The sequence below is a fragment of the Lycium ferocissimum genome, chromosome 10 (genome assembly GCF_029784015.1).
Source record: "Lycium ferocissimum isolate CSIRO_LF1 chromosome 10, AGI_CSIRO_Lferr_CH_V1, whole genome shotgun sequence".
In the NCBI taxonomy this organism is placed as follows: Eukaryota; Viridiplantae; Streptophyta; class Magnoliopsida; order Solanales; family Solanaceae; genus Lycium; species Lycium ferocissimum.
Window position 1 is genome coordinate 36,742,021 of NC_081351.1, and position 15,770 is coordinate 36,757,790.

Genomic DNA, 15,770 nt, shown 5'->3' on the forward strand with positions numbered 1-15,770 from the left:
GATGCAGGCAGGGGCCGAGCTAGGGCACAAGGGTTCATCTGAATCTCTTTCCTAGAAAATTATAGAAAATTATAATTGTACATATGAGATAAAAAAAAAAATTATGTATATATATTAGATGTTTGATTTCCTTGGATTACTCGTGTGTTTAATTTTTTATATTTTGAATCTCCTTAGTGAAAATCTTGATTCCGCCGCTGGCTATAAATTGAATTCATCCAAATCTCTTTCGCTGAACATTACATCGTATCTGAGTATTTACGTGCTTGGACAGAGACGGAGCCAGGATTCGAAGCTTGTGGGTTCGGGGTTCTAATTCTTTAAAGTTACTAGGTTCTTAATTAATGATTTGTACATATTTGCTAAAAAAAATTTAATACAAATATATGATTCGGACAAAAGCTACTGGGTTCGGTCGAACTCAAGCTCGATGAGCTAGCTCCGCACCTGTGCTTGGATATATGGTGGAGCGAGCTATAAAAGGTATTCGAAAGCACAAAAAATTGACACATTGAGAGATATTTGCATTTAAGACCTCCAATAATATAGATAGACTATTGGAAATTCACGACATTACCAGATCTATATGGTCCAACGCTCCTACAGATGATATTTTCACCATTGGTATTTACTATTTAGAATCATTCTAAAATAATTTATTTAATTTATTAGAAAAATGCACTTTAATTTATTTTGTTTATTTGATCTTGCTTGGTAGGTCCTGAGTTTAAGGTGTTAAATTGACTTATCTGTTCTTATTATTAGTAATAGTAAAATAAGAAATTAAAGTAAAACATAACCTCGTAGATTAACATTTGAGTAGTTTAATAAATTTGAATTCTTGAAAATTATGAATGATGTCCGGCATTTTGTAACGTTCCGAAAATGGAAAAAAAAAGTGCCACATAAATTGAGTTTTTTTTTTTTTTTTTTTTTTTTTTAAGACTAGTGGTAGATGGTAAACCTCATAATTAATTAGTGAATTAAAGAGCTACAGGTTTTGAATTTTAGTCTTCTAGACTTCAAATTAAGTAGCTCAAAAAAGACCACTATTGCTAGTAAAAATTGTCATGCTTATGTCTGCGTAAGGCTGTAACTCGAACATTAGATCAAGGGCGGAGCTACTTCACAGGAAAATTATATTTTATATATAAATAAAAAATATTAATGTAGATATAGTGAATGTTGAATTTATTTAGTGAAAATCATGCCCTCCATCGTCGTGTTAAACACTAGTTCTTGCCTATCTCACTATATTTCATCCTTTCTTTCATGATGTACATCTCATTTCCTTTCAAGGTCTGCTTTAGTTGATTCATTTGCCTGTCCAACTTCAAGAGATCAAATAATAATATAATATCTTTTGCGATTCAGTTCAGTAACCTATGTTTACAATCTTAGCAGGCGTTACATAGAAATCAAAAACTTTTTAATTTTTTTTTTTTTTTTGGAATTTTGGAGTTAGAATTGTGTCTGGCCATAGGTTTTACAAATAGTGTTTTTTTGTTGAAATGTATTTTTTCAACAAGGTTTTGATTGTGAAAAAAATAAAAAACAAGAAAAGACATTTGACCCCTGAACTTGGCACGAAAATTTAGTTTAACAACTAAACTGAAGTTGTATTTATTTACCCCCCTTAACAACTTTCAAGTTAATTAAATACCCCCTTACGTGGCCTGGACCAGTTGAGATCTGGGTGGTGTTCACCACTCGCCTGGTGATTGGTCCACGTCATTAAATATTTTTTTAATTATTTTTATTTATTTAGTTTTTCTCTTTCTTCTTCATTCTTTCCCTTTTCTCTTTCTTCTTCTTTCTCCTCATCCTCACCACCCTTGTAGCAACCACCACCACCACCTCTTTAAATCAACCCAACTGAAAAAGCCCATATTTATCAAAGATTTTCTTTTATTAATCATATTTGCACATTAATTAATTCCTAATCAATTATTAAAATTCCTAAATCACATTTTTTCCAACATTAACTCCCACCCACCTGCGCCCACCCACCAACCTTTCTTCTTCTTCTTCAACCACCTCCCCTCCTCCCGGGCCACACTTTGATCCATTTGAAGGGCAGTTCGTGCAATTTCTTCATTGTTTTAGAATTTTTTTTTCAACAACTGAAGCGATCGGGGGGGGGGGGGGGGGAGATTCAGTTGGGCTAATTTAAGTGGGGTGGGGGAAGAGGAGCAGGAGGTGGTGGTCGAGGTGGTAGTCGTGTCCTCTTCTTATTCATCCATACCAGTGGAGAACTTTGTAGTGATTATAAGTTCTTTAATAAATACAAAACATGAAATCTGTAAAATCCAATGAAAATAATAAATTATGGGTTCTCTAAGATAAAATTAGATAGACAAATTGCTGGGCATAAATAAATTAAACTGTAAACTAAATTACACCATAAATTTAATCAACGAATGAAGAAAGAAGAGGGATGGAGCGAAGAAAGAAGACGGAGATGGGGTGAAGAACTTGGATGGCATTTGACCGCAGCTCCGGTGGCGGTAGTGATGATACCTGGGTTGAAATTTGTAGGTGAGGAAGAAGGGTATAGAATTTGTGATGAAGGAATGTGGTGCGGAGTGAGGTTTGAATGACAAGGATAAGGAGGAAGATGAAGATGACAAATATGGAATTTTTCAATTGGGTTGATTTGTCAAACAAGATGTTTTTCGGTGAAATTCCGGTGGGGAAGGTACGGTGGTGGTGGTGGAGGATAAGAAAGAGAAAAGAGAGAAAGAAGAAGAAAGAGAAAAGAATAAAAAAGGAAAAATAAAATATTAAAAAAGTATAATTAAGTACAGTTGGAATCATTTTTAGTGTTTTTTTCCCCCTTCCACGCGCTTTTGAGAAAGTTATCACACTTTCTTGCCATGTCACCGCTAAGGATGGTATTTAATTAACTTGAAAGTTGTTAAGGGGGGTAAATAAATACAACTTAAGTTTAGTTGCTAAACTAAATTTTCGTGCCAAGTTCAGGGGTCAAATGATGTCTTTTCTCTTTTACAAATTCCAAATACAACTTGAAGTTGTATTTGAAATTTTCATGGCCAAACACTAATCTTTGAAAAAAGTGGAAAAAAAAAATGAATAATTCTTATTGCCAAACGGGTCCTTAGTCTTTTAGCGGATCATTCATACAAATGTCCAATTTTGGGGTGGTCTTTAATTTTGCCCCTCAAATTGTTGTTCTTTAGTTTTTGCCTTTCGGCACTTTAAGTAATAAAAAAGTGACCAAAAATATCCCTGACATTCTAGATTCGAATCCAGCAGAGTGAAAAAAATAATTTCGCAAGGCAAGGTTTTCATAGAAACTATGCCTATTCGGGAAAAGTTATGTCTTAAGGCATAGTTCTGTAGTATGCTTAATCCGGCATAGTTTAGTAGAATAACTTAATTTCTACAGAAATTGCCAGGCAATGCATAGTTTCTAGGGAAAAGGACACAAATGGCCGTTGGGCCATAAATAATCCCATGCGCTGGCCCATCTATTCCCAAACCCAAAAATTAGCCCATAAACTATTCTCATCTCCAGCCAAATCAGCAAGCCTTTTGTGGCGACTTTTAATCACCACAAAAGATTCAAAAAGTTGCCACTAAAGGCTGGGTGGTACAACAACCCCATCATTTTTTTTTTTAAAAAAAAAGTCAGACTTTTTGTGGCGACTTTTAGGGTTGCTACAGAAAATCAGGCTTTTTAGTGGCAATTAAAAAAGTCTCCACTAAAGGTTAAATATCCCAAAACATGTATAATATGTGTATATTTAATAAGAAATATCCCAAAAAAACTCTGAGGCGATTTTTGTATATAATATGTATTGTTTGTGTATAAAAATATGTATTGGTACCTATCTATAATGTATAGAAACTGTATAAAATATGAATCACTAACGTATGTATCATTTTTGTATATAATATGTATTATTTGTGTATATAATGTGTATTATAGAATAGAAAATTGTATCATTTTTGTATATAATATGTATCATTTTTGTATAGAAAGTATATATATAATTCCAGCATGTGTATATAAACTAGATCAGTCTTGTATAGAAAGTGCATCATACGTATAAAAAATGTATCATAGAAACCGTATCATTGTGGTATATAATACATATCACTAATGTATATGTTAAAAATAAATATCATATCATTATTGTATAATATGTGTATAATAAATGTATAATTAACGTATAATTTATGTATAATAAATGTAAGATTAATTCCAGCATATGTATATAAAATGTATAATTCTTGTATATAAAGTGTATATATAATTTCAACATATGTATATATGCTGTAGCAGCCCTTTAGTGGCGACGTTTTTGTGGCGACTAGCCTTTTTTTTTTTTTTTTTTAAGTGCTGGGCTGTTGGGCCGGCCAGCTTTGGCATTATTTTGGGCCGACCGACCATTTTTTGGCATTATTTTGGGCCGAACGGACACCTAGTGGGATTAAGTCCAAACAGTGGTTAAATGTGGGATTAGTTTGGCTGAGTGGACACACATTGTCCTTTTCCCTAGTTTCTATGGAGTTACATAGAAATTATGTCTTGTCCGACATAATTCTGTAGAAATTAAGTTACATAGAAACTATGCCTTGTCCGTGTCACGCCCCGAACCATGGCCTGGGCGTAACACGGCACTCGGTGCCTTACTGCATGTGACCGAGCGAACCACATGGCTTGTCAATCATCACGAGGCATAACCTGAGCGAATATAACGTGAATGCATGATGCGCCTTTATAAAACGTAGTAAGTCATAATACTTAATGAAAATACTTGTTTACACATGAGTGCGGAAATAACATGAATGAGCTAAAATGGCTATCCGACTCCGAATGTCTGATATTACATAACTGACTTGTCTAGTCTATGAAACCTCTATCATGAGTCTAACTGGAAAATATACTTACTGGGACAAGGCCCCCAGCATACCTTTAGATGCAAAACTAATTAAAGAATGACAATGTCTAAACCCCGAATGAGATGGGGCTCACCAATAAACCGGGTACGTGCGGATCCTACCGAGTAGAGGCGTCGTCCGTCAAACCGCACCGCATCGTGAAATGCAAGCCCCCGGCAATAAAAGGGGACGTCGCACATTAAATATCTTGGTATATAAAGCAACCGAAAGAAATAACATGGGATATGGAATAACATGATAAATCAAAACGAAAACTTGGACATGAACATGAGCATTGATATATATATATATATATATATATATATATATATGACATACGTAAAACATGATAAGTAGAGAGAGCATTTTATAAACCGACCATGTGATATCACCACGTGGGTACGTGAGTCGGTACCTCGCGGACCCGGCGAGAGCCCCCATACCTTGCCAAGGTATGAGGTGGTAATGTGCACGATAGATCCATTCGGTGTAAAATTAAGGTATCGTCCTAGCGGGCGGAGCGATCCTTGTCCTACGGTGGCTACGTAGTTTCAGGCTATCTGAGCCTTCTTGGTAATTCGTGCAACTCCCAAAAACATGAACATAATATAGTTGGCTAAGAAGCCCATGATTTTCGTGAATTAACTTGTACTTGTCTTGTAATCATGATTTCACGAAATAACTTGTAAACATGGTTTCATGAAATAACTTATAAACATGGTTTCATGAAATAACTTGTAAACATGGTTTCATGAAATAACTTGTATTTAGCATGTATGTATATTGAGTCATGGCATGAACATAGTTATAAAATACAATTGCATGAAAACTTGTAGACATGTAGGATATTCATGAAATAAGCATTTTTATTTAAAAACATGCATGCAAGAACCCATGGAATACAAGATATGGGTTTTCATGGATTACGGACAGATTCTCAATAATCATAATGAGTATCAAGAACACAATGATAGAATAATAGCAATTCAAACATAATATAGTCATAGACATGGACCTAGGGTTATCATGAGCATAGTATAGAATAGAAACCCTAGTTTTGTAAAGTTTCATACTTTATGAATTAGGAGGCGTGGGGAAGAAACAATGATGTTTCCACACGTAGATAGTAACTCTACATACCTTAATCGCTCCAAAACTTGAATTAAAGACTTAAGCTTTGAAGAGGATTTCCAAAATCTTGAATTCTTGAACCTTGAGATGGGTTTTCTTGAAAACCCTAGTTTTAGGAATGATGATTTCTTGTTTAAATTACAAGGATATGTATTAGAATTGACTTGGGATAATTAGAGTAGGCTTACCTTGGTGTTCTTGATGATGGAAGAGGGTAGGGGATCGTTCTAGGGCTTGAAGGAATGAAAAATAATGATTTGAACTGATATGGACGAATATATAGTGTTCTGGAAAATTGCAGTTTACGTCCAGCAAGGTACTGGTCGTATTTTGAAAGACGGACCGTATTTTGAAATACGGTCCATATTCCGTATGGACTCCACATCTCATCTCTTCAGCAAAATGGCCATAACTCTTTGCACAGATGTCCGTTTGACCCCCATAATATACCGTTGGAAAGGTATTTCAAAGCTCTACAACTTTCATCAAGGAAGTTTTCCCAAATTCCAAATATGTTTTGAAATACGGGCCGAATTTTAAAATACGATCCGTATTTAATAATGTAACATTCAAATGTCAAATTACAGAATGCTCAGAAATCCTTGGTATCAGTTTTTGTTTTGAAATACGGGCCGTATACTGAAATACGATCCGTATTTAACAATGTAACATCCAAATGTCAAATTCCAGAATGTTCATAAATCCTTGGTACCAGTTTACGACTTGATTTACGACCCGTATACTGAAATACGGTCTGTTCATGGGCGTAAACCCCCATCTTACAACTGAACAGGGAAATTCCAATTCTCACATCCTTTATCTGATTTTCTAAGTCTAGGATCATGGTCAAAGCTTAGGTTAAAGATACGAGGTGTTACAGTCCGGCATAGTTACTATAGAAATTAAGTTATCCTACAAAACTATGCCTTCTATGTAACAACTTAGAAACTAGGGTTCGAACTAGGGCTGGGCATAAATATCGAAAATCGAAAAATCGAACCGAACCGAACTGAAACTTCAACAAACCGAACCGAACCGAACTAGTTTGGTTCGGTGTTTGGTGTCCACCGTGAAAAAACCGAAACCGAAATAGCCGAACCGAAGTTTGATAAAACCGAACCGAAAAATCGAAAGTGCACCGAAATTTAATACATTACCCAAAAAAAATTAAAATAGTCCAGGCCCATTAAGTTTAAAGCAAAAAAAACCCAATTGTAATAAGTCCTCTTTTGCATTTGTATCCCTAATTTTTCACTTCAATTGAAAAAAAAATCAGATATCCTTAACAAAGAAAGGTAACTACGATGTCTCTTTAGGATTAATGTATGTCCTTTATGTGTTTTCTTAATTATTCTTACGGTATATATATAACACCTAGTAATCCTATGTCATGATTATAGTTTTCTTTTCTTGTGTATCTATCCCGTTTGTTTGATTTTGATTTCAATTTATCAGTTTTATGTTTTATTGCTTTTGAGAATATGAATTAGTGTCAATGGAATCTCTTCTAATATTATATTAAAAAAAACGAATTGAAAAAATCGAAACCGAACCGAACCGAACTTTAAAAAACTGAAACCGAAAGAACCGAACCGAACTAGTTTGGTTCGGTGTCCACCTTCAAAAAACCGCACCCGAAATAGCCAAACCGAAATTTGATAAAACCGAACCGAAAAACCGAACGCCCACCCCTAGTTCGAACCTAGAGTCTTTGGTTTCATAGACCAATGAATAAGGTACTTTGGCCCACAAATTTCATTAAATGAGAAAAATGAGAAATAAGGTCAAAAATTTGAGGACAAAAATTAAACGGGCAATTTGCAGGATTACCCTTTGCTGGGGGTGGTCTTTAATTTTTTCCCTTCGTTAAAAATTCCTTGGTTTCGGGTTCGAATCCCCCGCTGAGACAAAAAAAATTTTAAAAAAATTAGAATTTGAATTCACAAAGCAGAGTTTTGCCTTCAACAAGTTGTTGCTTGGTTCAGGTTGCTCAAGATATAGACTATTTCGCAGGCTACTTTTAGAACCGCAGGGATTTTCTTTTAGGTAGGGAGTTTTAGTACAGCAGTGAATAAGCAAGCAGGTTCCTGATATGGCGTTCTTTGTTGAAACATGTACATTCTACCTTTACAGTCGAGATAGGTACTAGCCGATACTCTTTTATAGGAAAGTTGGAAAGTTTAGTTTGCTTAAAGGCAATTGTATTTCAATGGTAATAATATTTGAATATGTGCCTTAACAACTTTAATCAATGAATTTTGATGTATTCTCAATGGCTTGAATTCTTCCTTAAGGCAGAGTTTTGCATGGGTAGAATTTTACAAAATTCTGCCATGAATCCAAACATCCGTCTTGCAAAAAAAATTTTTTTTTTTTTTTTTTTTACTGAGCTAGGGTTCGAATCCCGAACCTCGAGATATTAAGCGAAAGGTAAAATTAAAGACCACCAATTTGAAGGATAAAAATTAAAGACCGGTCCATATGAAGGACAATCCGCGCAATTTTTTTTGTCTTTAAGCCTTTTATGCCATTTTCATTTCGGGCCTACTTGGTCCCAAGTATGACCACGTTAAGGGCCAAACTATTTCAACGTGCATATTTGGGCCTTATTTCATGTAGTCCAGGAGTTCAGTTCTATCCGATCTCACAATGAAGCTTAACAAAAATGTGATTCTCAAATAAGAAGGTCACATATATCAAGTTGGAGTGTTTGTTCCCATTACCATAAACGGCCATACTTGGAGCCGTATTTCTTAAATACGACCAAATAGTTGCAAATCAACGTTTAAATATTGGTTGCTGCTTTTTTCTCTTTTTTTTTTTTTTTTTTTATGCCCCAAAAGAGAGGAGAGGAGGGAAGGGAAAAAACATTAGGGACCAAGTGCCATTCTATCGAAGACATCCTCAACTTGTCAATCTAACTGATTAGTACATTCTTTCTTTTTAGTTTTTAAACAAAAAAGTCTCCTCAGAAAATTGTCTTTTACGAGAAGAAGAAAAAAAAATAGTAAGATGTTGACGAATCAAAACACATTCAGTGAATATCAAGATTAGGACATACACAATCCAGCAATATTCATGCGTCTCGAAAAAGAACAGCTACTTTTTGGCTGTCTACTTTCATAGGTACTCAACATGGACGAAGCCTATTCTGATGTGGTCCATTAATGCACTCCACAATAGTTTGAAGGCGTTTACTGCCTATGAACTTTTAGTATTCACACCTTTGGAACACGAAAGATCAACAGTAACGACAGTGACGTTATAAGAAAAATGAGCAATACAAATAGCATGTACAGAAGAAATTTCCATGGACTATGGGCGGTGTGTCTTGTTGCTAAAATAACACGGGTCAACTGTGGCCCTAGGAGAATTGAATTACAACATAAATAACACTAATGAATATTCATAGGCCTACAATCAAATTGACAAATAGTACCTTTTTCCCCAAAAAGTTCCATCATTATGATGGAGGAGTTAGGCTGGCCTGATTTGTATATACTAAATATCATAATTACATGGAAGTGGACATAAGCCTTAGCATTAATTACACCGTGAAGGTTGGTGTCAACCAAAATTTTACAAATTTGTACACAAAAACTTATACTGTGAGTATGTGAATCCTTTCTAAGCCTTGAATCAGTCATAGCATCAGTGTTGAGACACTGTACAGAATTGTTCTCATCAATCTGCTTAAAAGATTGTCAATTGTCATTGGAGACAAACTTGTTTCTTCTAGGCCTAAATTTGAGACTTGGGATACCATCATGTTCTAACTTCATTGAAGCTCTAACCAAGAAACAGCTTCATTGAAGATACAACAAGATTTAGACACTTCCCCCAAATTTACTAGATAATCAGCAATGTTATTGCGCTCTCTAAAAGTATGCTTCACATAAAATTCCCAGGCTTAGTAATCCCAAATACACTCAAATCACGTGAACAAGTTGCCAAGGAGGCTTCATCTTTCTATTGATTATGTTGATGATTAACAATGAATCATATTCTACCACAACATTCAGGAGACCAGAATTGCTGCAAGTTTTACTACTTTATAAAACTGCCTTTGCTCCTACCGGATTGTTACTACTTACTAAATTGACCGTAGTGGCAAAAACTTTAACTATATCACCCTTGTGATCCCAAATGATACCTCGCCCCAGTAGTACATGAGAGTCATTATTTGATCTAAGATAGGATGTGGAAAGATAAGAGAGAAAAGGCCATAAATAGTCATATGTTACATGAGAGTAGATGCAAAATGGTCACTGTATACTGACTTCTAGGTTTAGTCATTAACTATCCAAAATTTATCGAATTTGATGTCCGTCTATTTTTTTATACAAACAACGTACAAACTCATAAACCCCGTGAGATTAATCGTTAAACCATTCTCGGACACATATTTCTCTCTCCCTGCTTCTTTTTCCTCAAGTTCATTCTTTAACCTCAACTTTCTTCCTCAAGCTCTCTCTCGCGTTTCATAACCGACGGACTGCATTGGTTAAAACTGACCTAGTCCGTCGGTTTTGTTAAAAAAAACCGACGGTCTCACGTCGGTTTTTTTTTTTTTTGAAAATTAAAGAATGAAATGTAGGAACTTGGAATCGAACCCGGATATGTTCCTTGGCATTAAAGGGCTTTACCACTAGAACACTGATATTTTTTGTTCATATACTTACATTGATTTAATTTTCTTGTTTTTCGCTCTAAAAATCGACGGAGTCCGTCTCCGTGGGTTTTTTATAAAAAAAAAATAAAAAATAAAAAATCGACGGACTCCATTGGTTTATTTTAGAAAATAATTATATTTTTTCGCGCATTTTTGTTCAAAAAATAACAGACACAGTCCGTCGGTTTTCTTAAAGAAAAAAAAGATTTAAAAAAATTATTGAAAAAACCGACGGAATCCATCGGTATTTCCGTCGGTTTTTGCTATCGGTTTTTACCAGTTTTTTAGTAGTGTTTGAGAAGAATGGTTATAGAAATTTTGTGCTTGAATTTATCTTTTCGAATTTAGAGACTAAAGACACCGGTTTAAATCTTTCTTTTTTTTTTTTTTAAACAAGAGGAACTTAAGGAAAAAGAAGCGAGGAGAGAGAGAGAAATATAGGTCTGAGGAATAGTTTAACGATTAATCTCACGAAGGTTTATGAGTTTGTACGCTGTTTGTATAAAAAAAATAGACGGAGAACAAATTTAATAAGTTTTTAGATAGTTAAAGGACTAAAATCGGTAAATGTATAGTTAAGGGATCATTTTAGACCTACTCCCATAGATAAGGGACTATTTATAGCCTTTTCTCAAAGATAAGAAGCAGAGCACACTTTGATTAGGCACCTTGAAAAGCCGGCAGTACGTATAATTGGACAAAAAACATGAATGCATAGGTGAATGACTAAGCTAGATGGCATCAATCAATCTGCCATAACCGGACGAAAGGACGAGAGAACCATTGAATTTGCAACCAGCAATAAAGGGCACGTGATACTTTTTACCTAACTATTTTTGGCCGGTACAGGTTAAAGACAAACTATGATTCCCTCAAAATTGAAAGATAGTTTACACAAGAAGCTCCAATGAAAATCGATTTCACTGCACGAGACTTTTTTGACACTTTGGAACAGCCCCTTAACCATGTTTCTCCAAGATTAAGGAAAAAAAAAAAAAAGAGACGACATAAACAAGCTTTATTACCAAAAACAGATTGTTGCGTTTCACTCTGATGTATTTGATATGTGAATTACACAATAACAATTCAAACGCTTTTGTTGCCAATAAGAGAACCTCTTAATGGAAATCATCAAGATGGAACCAAAAAAAAAAAAAGAGGACCTCTTAATCTCCAGAATCACATTAAATTAAAGATGGAACATTTAAAACATCAATACTAAAGTTCATTGTTGCCAATAAGAAGTGAACCTCTTAATGAAAACCATAATAGCAAGGAAATTATGATAATCAGCTTCTCCCAATAAAAACAACCAGGGAGAAGTGAAAAGCAAATTAGAGGGTTCCATTTTCCCTCAATTTTTTTCTTCAGGTTTGGGATCTTCCTTGATTTCATCAGCACCATCATCCTGCACCAAAAGTAAGATCACGAACGTCATTAGTACTGCAAGCACCCTTTGTCAAGTAAAAGCCATATATCCAACTAATTATAGCTAGTGTAAATAGACAAGGAAACAAACATGATTGAAAAAAATGTTTGTAAGAGCCGGATTATTACCTGCATATCAGAGGTCCAGAGAGTGAGATTGTCACGAAGAAGTTGCATGATCAAAGTGCTGTCCTTGTAAGACTCCTCTCCCAATGTGTCCAACTCAGCAATTGCTTCATCAAAGGCCTGTTTCATAGGACGAACATGATATCATATCTATATGGAACATGTATAGGTTGCTGAGGGACCAAACAGTCTCGACGAATATAAGATAACCTGGAACTAGAAAACATCAGATCTATACGGAAGATAGTTTTACCTGTTTGGCAAGGTTGCAAGCACGGTCGGGAGAGTTCAAGATCTCATAATAAAACACAGAGAAGTTAAGAGCCAGTCCAAGTCGGATGGGATGTGTTGGGGCAAGTTCAGCAGATGCAATATCCTACAAAGCATTGTAGAAAATGAGGAAAACTGAACAAAAACAAAACAAGATAGTTCATACCATAACCAAGACATCATCTTGGCTAATGACAGAGCATTAGCTCATTAAATAACATAATGCCACAAACAGAAACAGGAGAAAATGGAGGAAATTGTTTTCCTCAAACAATTGAGGAAAACATTTTCCAAATCAATAAAAACACACCAACCCCCCTACCCAGACTATCCACCCAGGCCACCCCCACTACAAACCCACCCACACCCTACCCCCACCTCGCCCTACCTCCCCCCAGACTACAAACCTACCCACACCCAACCCCCCCCCACCTTATCCCCCTTCCACCCCCACCACCAGAAGTTGCACTCCGAATTCAAAGAATTGAAAAAACTCATCATGTTTTGCTTTGAATATATGCCAATACTCTTAAAATCACATTTTCCAAACACAACCATAATCAAAAACAACATAAATTAACATATACCGCTAACAGAAAAAAGGTCAATATTCACAACAAAGGAGCATTTCTTAATATATATACACACACATTGAAAAATGTGCCAAAAAACTGATCTTGCTGTTAAAAACATCACTGTGCCAAAAGTTATAAATATAAGATCTGCTAAAACAAACACTCATAAATAGAAGATCCGGTCAGACATATACATATTAGAAAGTTCAGATCCGTAAAATCTAATCAAATCAACAAACAGATCAAACATAATCTCAAAATAAAAACACAAACCTGAGCAGCTTTGTAAGCAGTAAGAGTACTCTCAGCAGCCTCTTTACGTTCAGCTCCAGTCTTAAACTCAGCCAAATAACGATGATAATCACCTTTCATCTTCAAATAAAACACCTTTGAATCCCCAGAAGTAGCACTAGGAATCAACTTAGTATCAAGCAACTTCAATATCCCATCACAAATCTTGGACAACTCATTCTCAATCTTAGATCTATACTCACGTATACTATTAACATGTTCTTCATTTCCTCTAGATTCTTCCTTTTGTTCAATTGATGATATTATACGCCATGATGCTCTACGCGCTCCAATCACGTTCTTATACGCAACTGATAAAAGGTTACGTTCTTCAACTGTTAGTTCTTCTGAACCAAGTCCATTTGACACTTTCTCCATGAATTCTACCATTTCTTCGTATCTCTCCGCTTGTTCTGCTAGCTTTGCCATGTACACGTTCTCCTCACGCGCCGTTGGTGCGACTGCCATTTTTTTCTTCTCTCTGTTGTGTGAGATCTGAGGGCGTTTTTGAGTTTTTTTTTTTTTTTTTTTTTTTTTTTGTGAATGGAATTATTTAAAATTGTGAGAGAAAGAGGGGGTTTTTTGAATTGAGAGGAGTGGAGAGATTTTAGGTTGTTTTATTTTGATGGGTGAATCTAGACCGTTGGTTTGGTTAAAGTGATTGATTGACAGCAGGGATTTGAGCTGGATTTTATAGGGATGGAGGAGTGGGGTTGACTGGGCTTTGGACAGTTGTGTTTGGGCTGAAATTAGGCTTACATTGGTTATCACGTCGGGCCCATTGGTAGTACCAATATAAAGTTTGTTTTTAACATTTTGTTTTTGTTGCTTTTAACAGCTTGTTTGGATGGTTGATTGGTTGTTTGCTTATCGTATTGTATTGTTAGATTTAAATGCAATGGTTGTTAGTTTGCAATGGTTACGTTATTGACGTTGTTGTTTGTTTTGATTGTTATTTATATTTTATTGCATCGTATTGTTAAATTTATCATTGCGTAACGATTAAAAGTTTCATTTTATCTAACGATTGATTTGGTTTGAACACGTTGTTATCTTTTTTTCTTCTTATTTTATCTTTGTTTATTGTCTAATAATTATATCTTATCATTACTGTATCTTTTTATGATCAATACATTGTACCCACTTTCTTGTAGGTTTATTCTATTGATGGTGTCTAACATTATGTACGACGGAAAACAATATAATTTATTCAAATATTATGTTTATCAAAATAATATAATACAATACAATGTAATACAATACTTTATGAAACCATACTTAACAACCATCCAAGCAAGGTGTAATTAACTACACTTTTTCCTTTTTGGTTTCGAATGAGTCCACATTCTTTGTAAGTCGTAATCCAATCAAGTCCTTGCAATTCGAAATTCCTATTCGTTTTGTACGTTCTAAAGTTATCCTAGACTTCTGATTCTCAAGTTTGAATGATTAAAATAAAAAGGTATAGTAACTTTGTAGAACAGTATTAGTGAAGTTTCCGAAGATAATTTATTCAGCGGGAATATTGAGGGCATGGAACAAAACTTTTGTTTCTATGTGGGGAAGTTCTTGCCTGCACCAGTCCACACTCCTCACCCTCAAACGTCAATGATTGTCAAAAAATTTATTAGTTGTATCAGATTAATTTACATGAGTTCTTATTAAAGTAGAAAGATAGGAACAAATTTAGGATGAGTTCTATATGTTATCAATCGTGTATGGTATTTTTAGTTTTTCTTTTTTCTTGTGTGTGTGTTTACTCTGCATGATACTTCCAGACGAATTTAGGAGTTCTATATGTAATCACTGTTATCCGAGTTTTTTCTATCTTTGTGTTAAGTATGTGCAGGAAAAATATAGTAATGGGAGGAGGAAAATGGGGTGAGGGAGGCTAGTGTTGGAAAAGGAAGTCAAATATCAATTTATGTGGCACCAACGTTAGAGCTGTATTAAAGAAATCAAACGGAATGTAGAGAGAAATGGGAAGGTTAGTGGCCCTGAAACATGCCCATTCTTGCATGAAATTATGTATAGTCAAGTAATAAATTTATAGTTAGATGATATAAGTTTACTAAAAAACACTTCTTATGTGATTAGAGTTATCCGATACCTATACAGGTGGAAGATAGTACATACTTTTGATAGGATTTTCACTAAGAAAATTTAAATTAAAAAGAAGTAAACATATAAAGAAGCTAATTAAAGAGATTCAACACCTACTACTATATATACGTAAATAATAATTTTGACTCAGATACGATAGGCGGACCCGATTTAAAAATCGTGGGTGCTTTCCGCTTGAAACTAAAAGCACCTACTTATGTTATTGATTTCAGAGTTTTTTTAATATTTATAACCAAATTTCATAT

General features: G+C 34.9%; 1 protein-coding gene across 1 annotated transcript; it reads right to left on the minus strand.

The window, feature by feature from the left end:
• Positions 1 to 11,881: 11,881 nt before the first annotated feature.
• LOC132033697 (14-3-3-like protein C) lies at positions 11,882 to 14,003 on the minus strand. Its single transcript, XM_059423745.1, has 4 exons — positions 13,384 to 14,003; positions 12,519 to 12,641; positions 12,269 to 12,385; positions 11,882 to 12,119 (listed from the first exon to the last, which is right to left on the minus strand). Exons 1-4 carry the CDS (start codon positions 13,867 to 13,869, stop codon positions 12,066 to 12,068), a joined length of 780 nt encoding a protein of 259 aa, XP_059279728.1. The 5' UTR covers positions 13,870 to 14,003; the 3' UTR covers positions 11,882 to 12,065.
• Between the last annotated feature and the right edge of the window lie 1,767 nt (positions 14,004 to 15,770).

Bases quoted from the DNA above. Each gene is read 5' to 3' on its own strand.
- LOC132033697 (XM_059423745.1), bottom strand. From the start codon at position 13,869: ATGGCAGTCGCACCAACGGCGCGTGAGGAGAACGTGTACATGGCAAAG. The intron at 12,386-12,518 runs GTAAAACTATCT...CCTATGAAACAG, and splicing joins CTTGCAACCTTGCCAAACAG to GCCTTTGATGAAGCAATTGC. The intron at 12,120-12,268 runs GTAATAATCCGG...CTTTTGGTGCAG, and splicing joins TCTGGACCTCTGATATGCAG to GATGATGGTGCTGATGAAAT.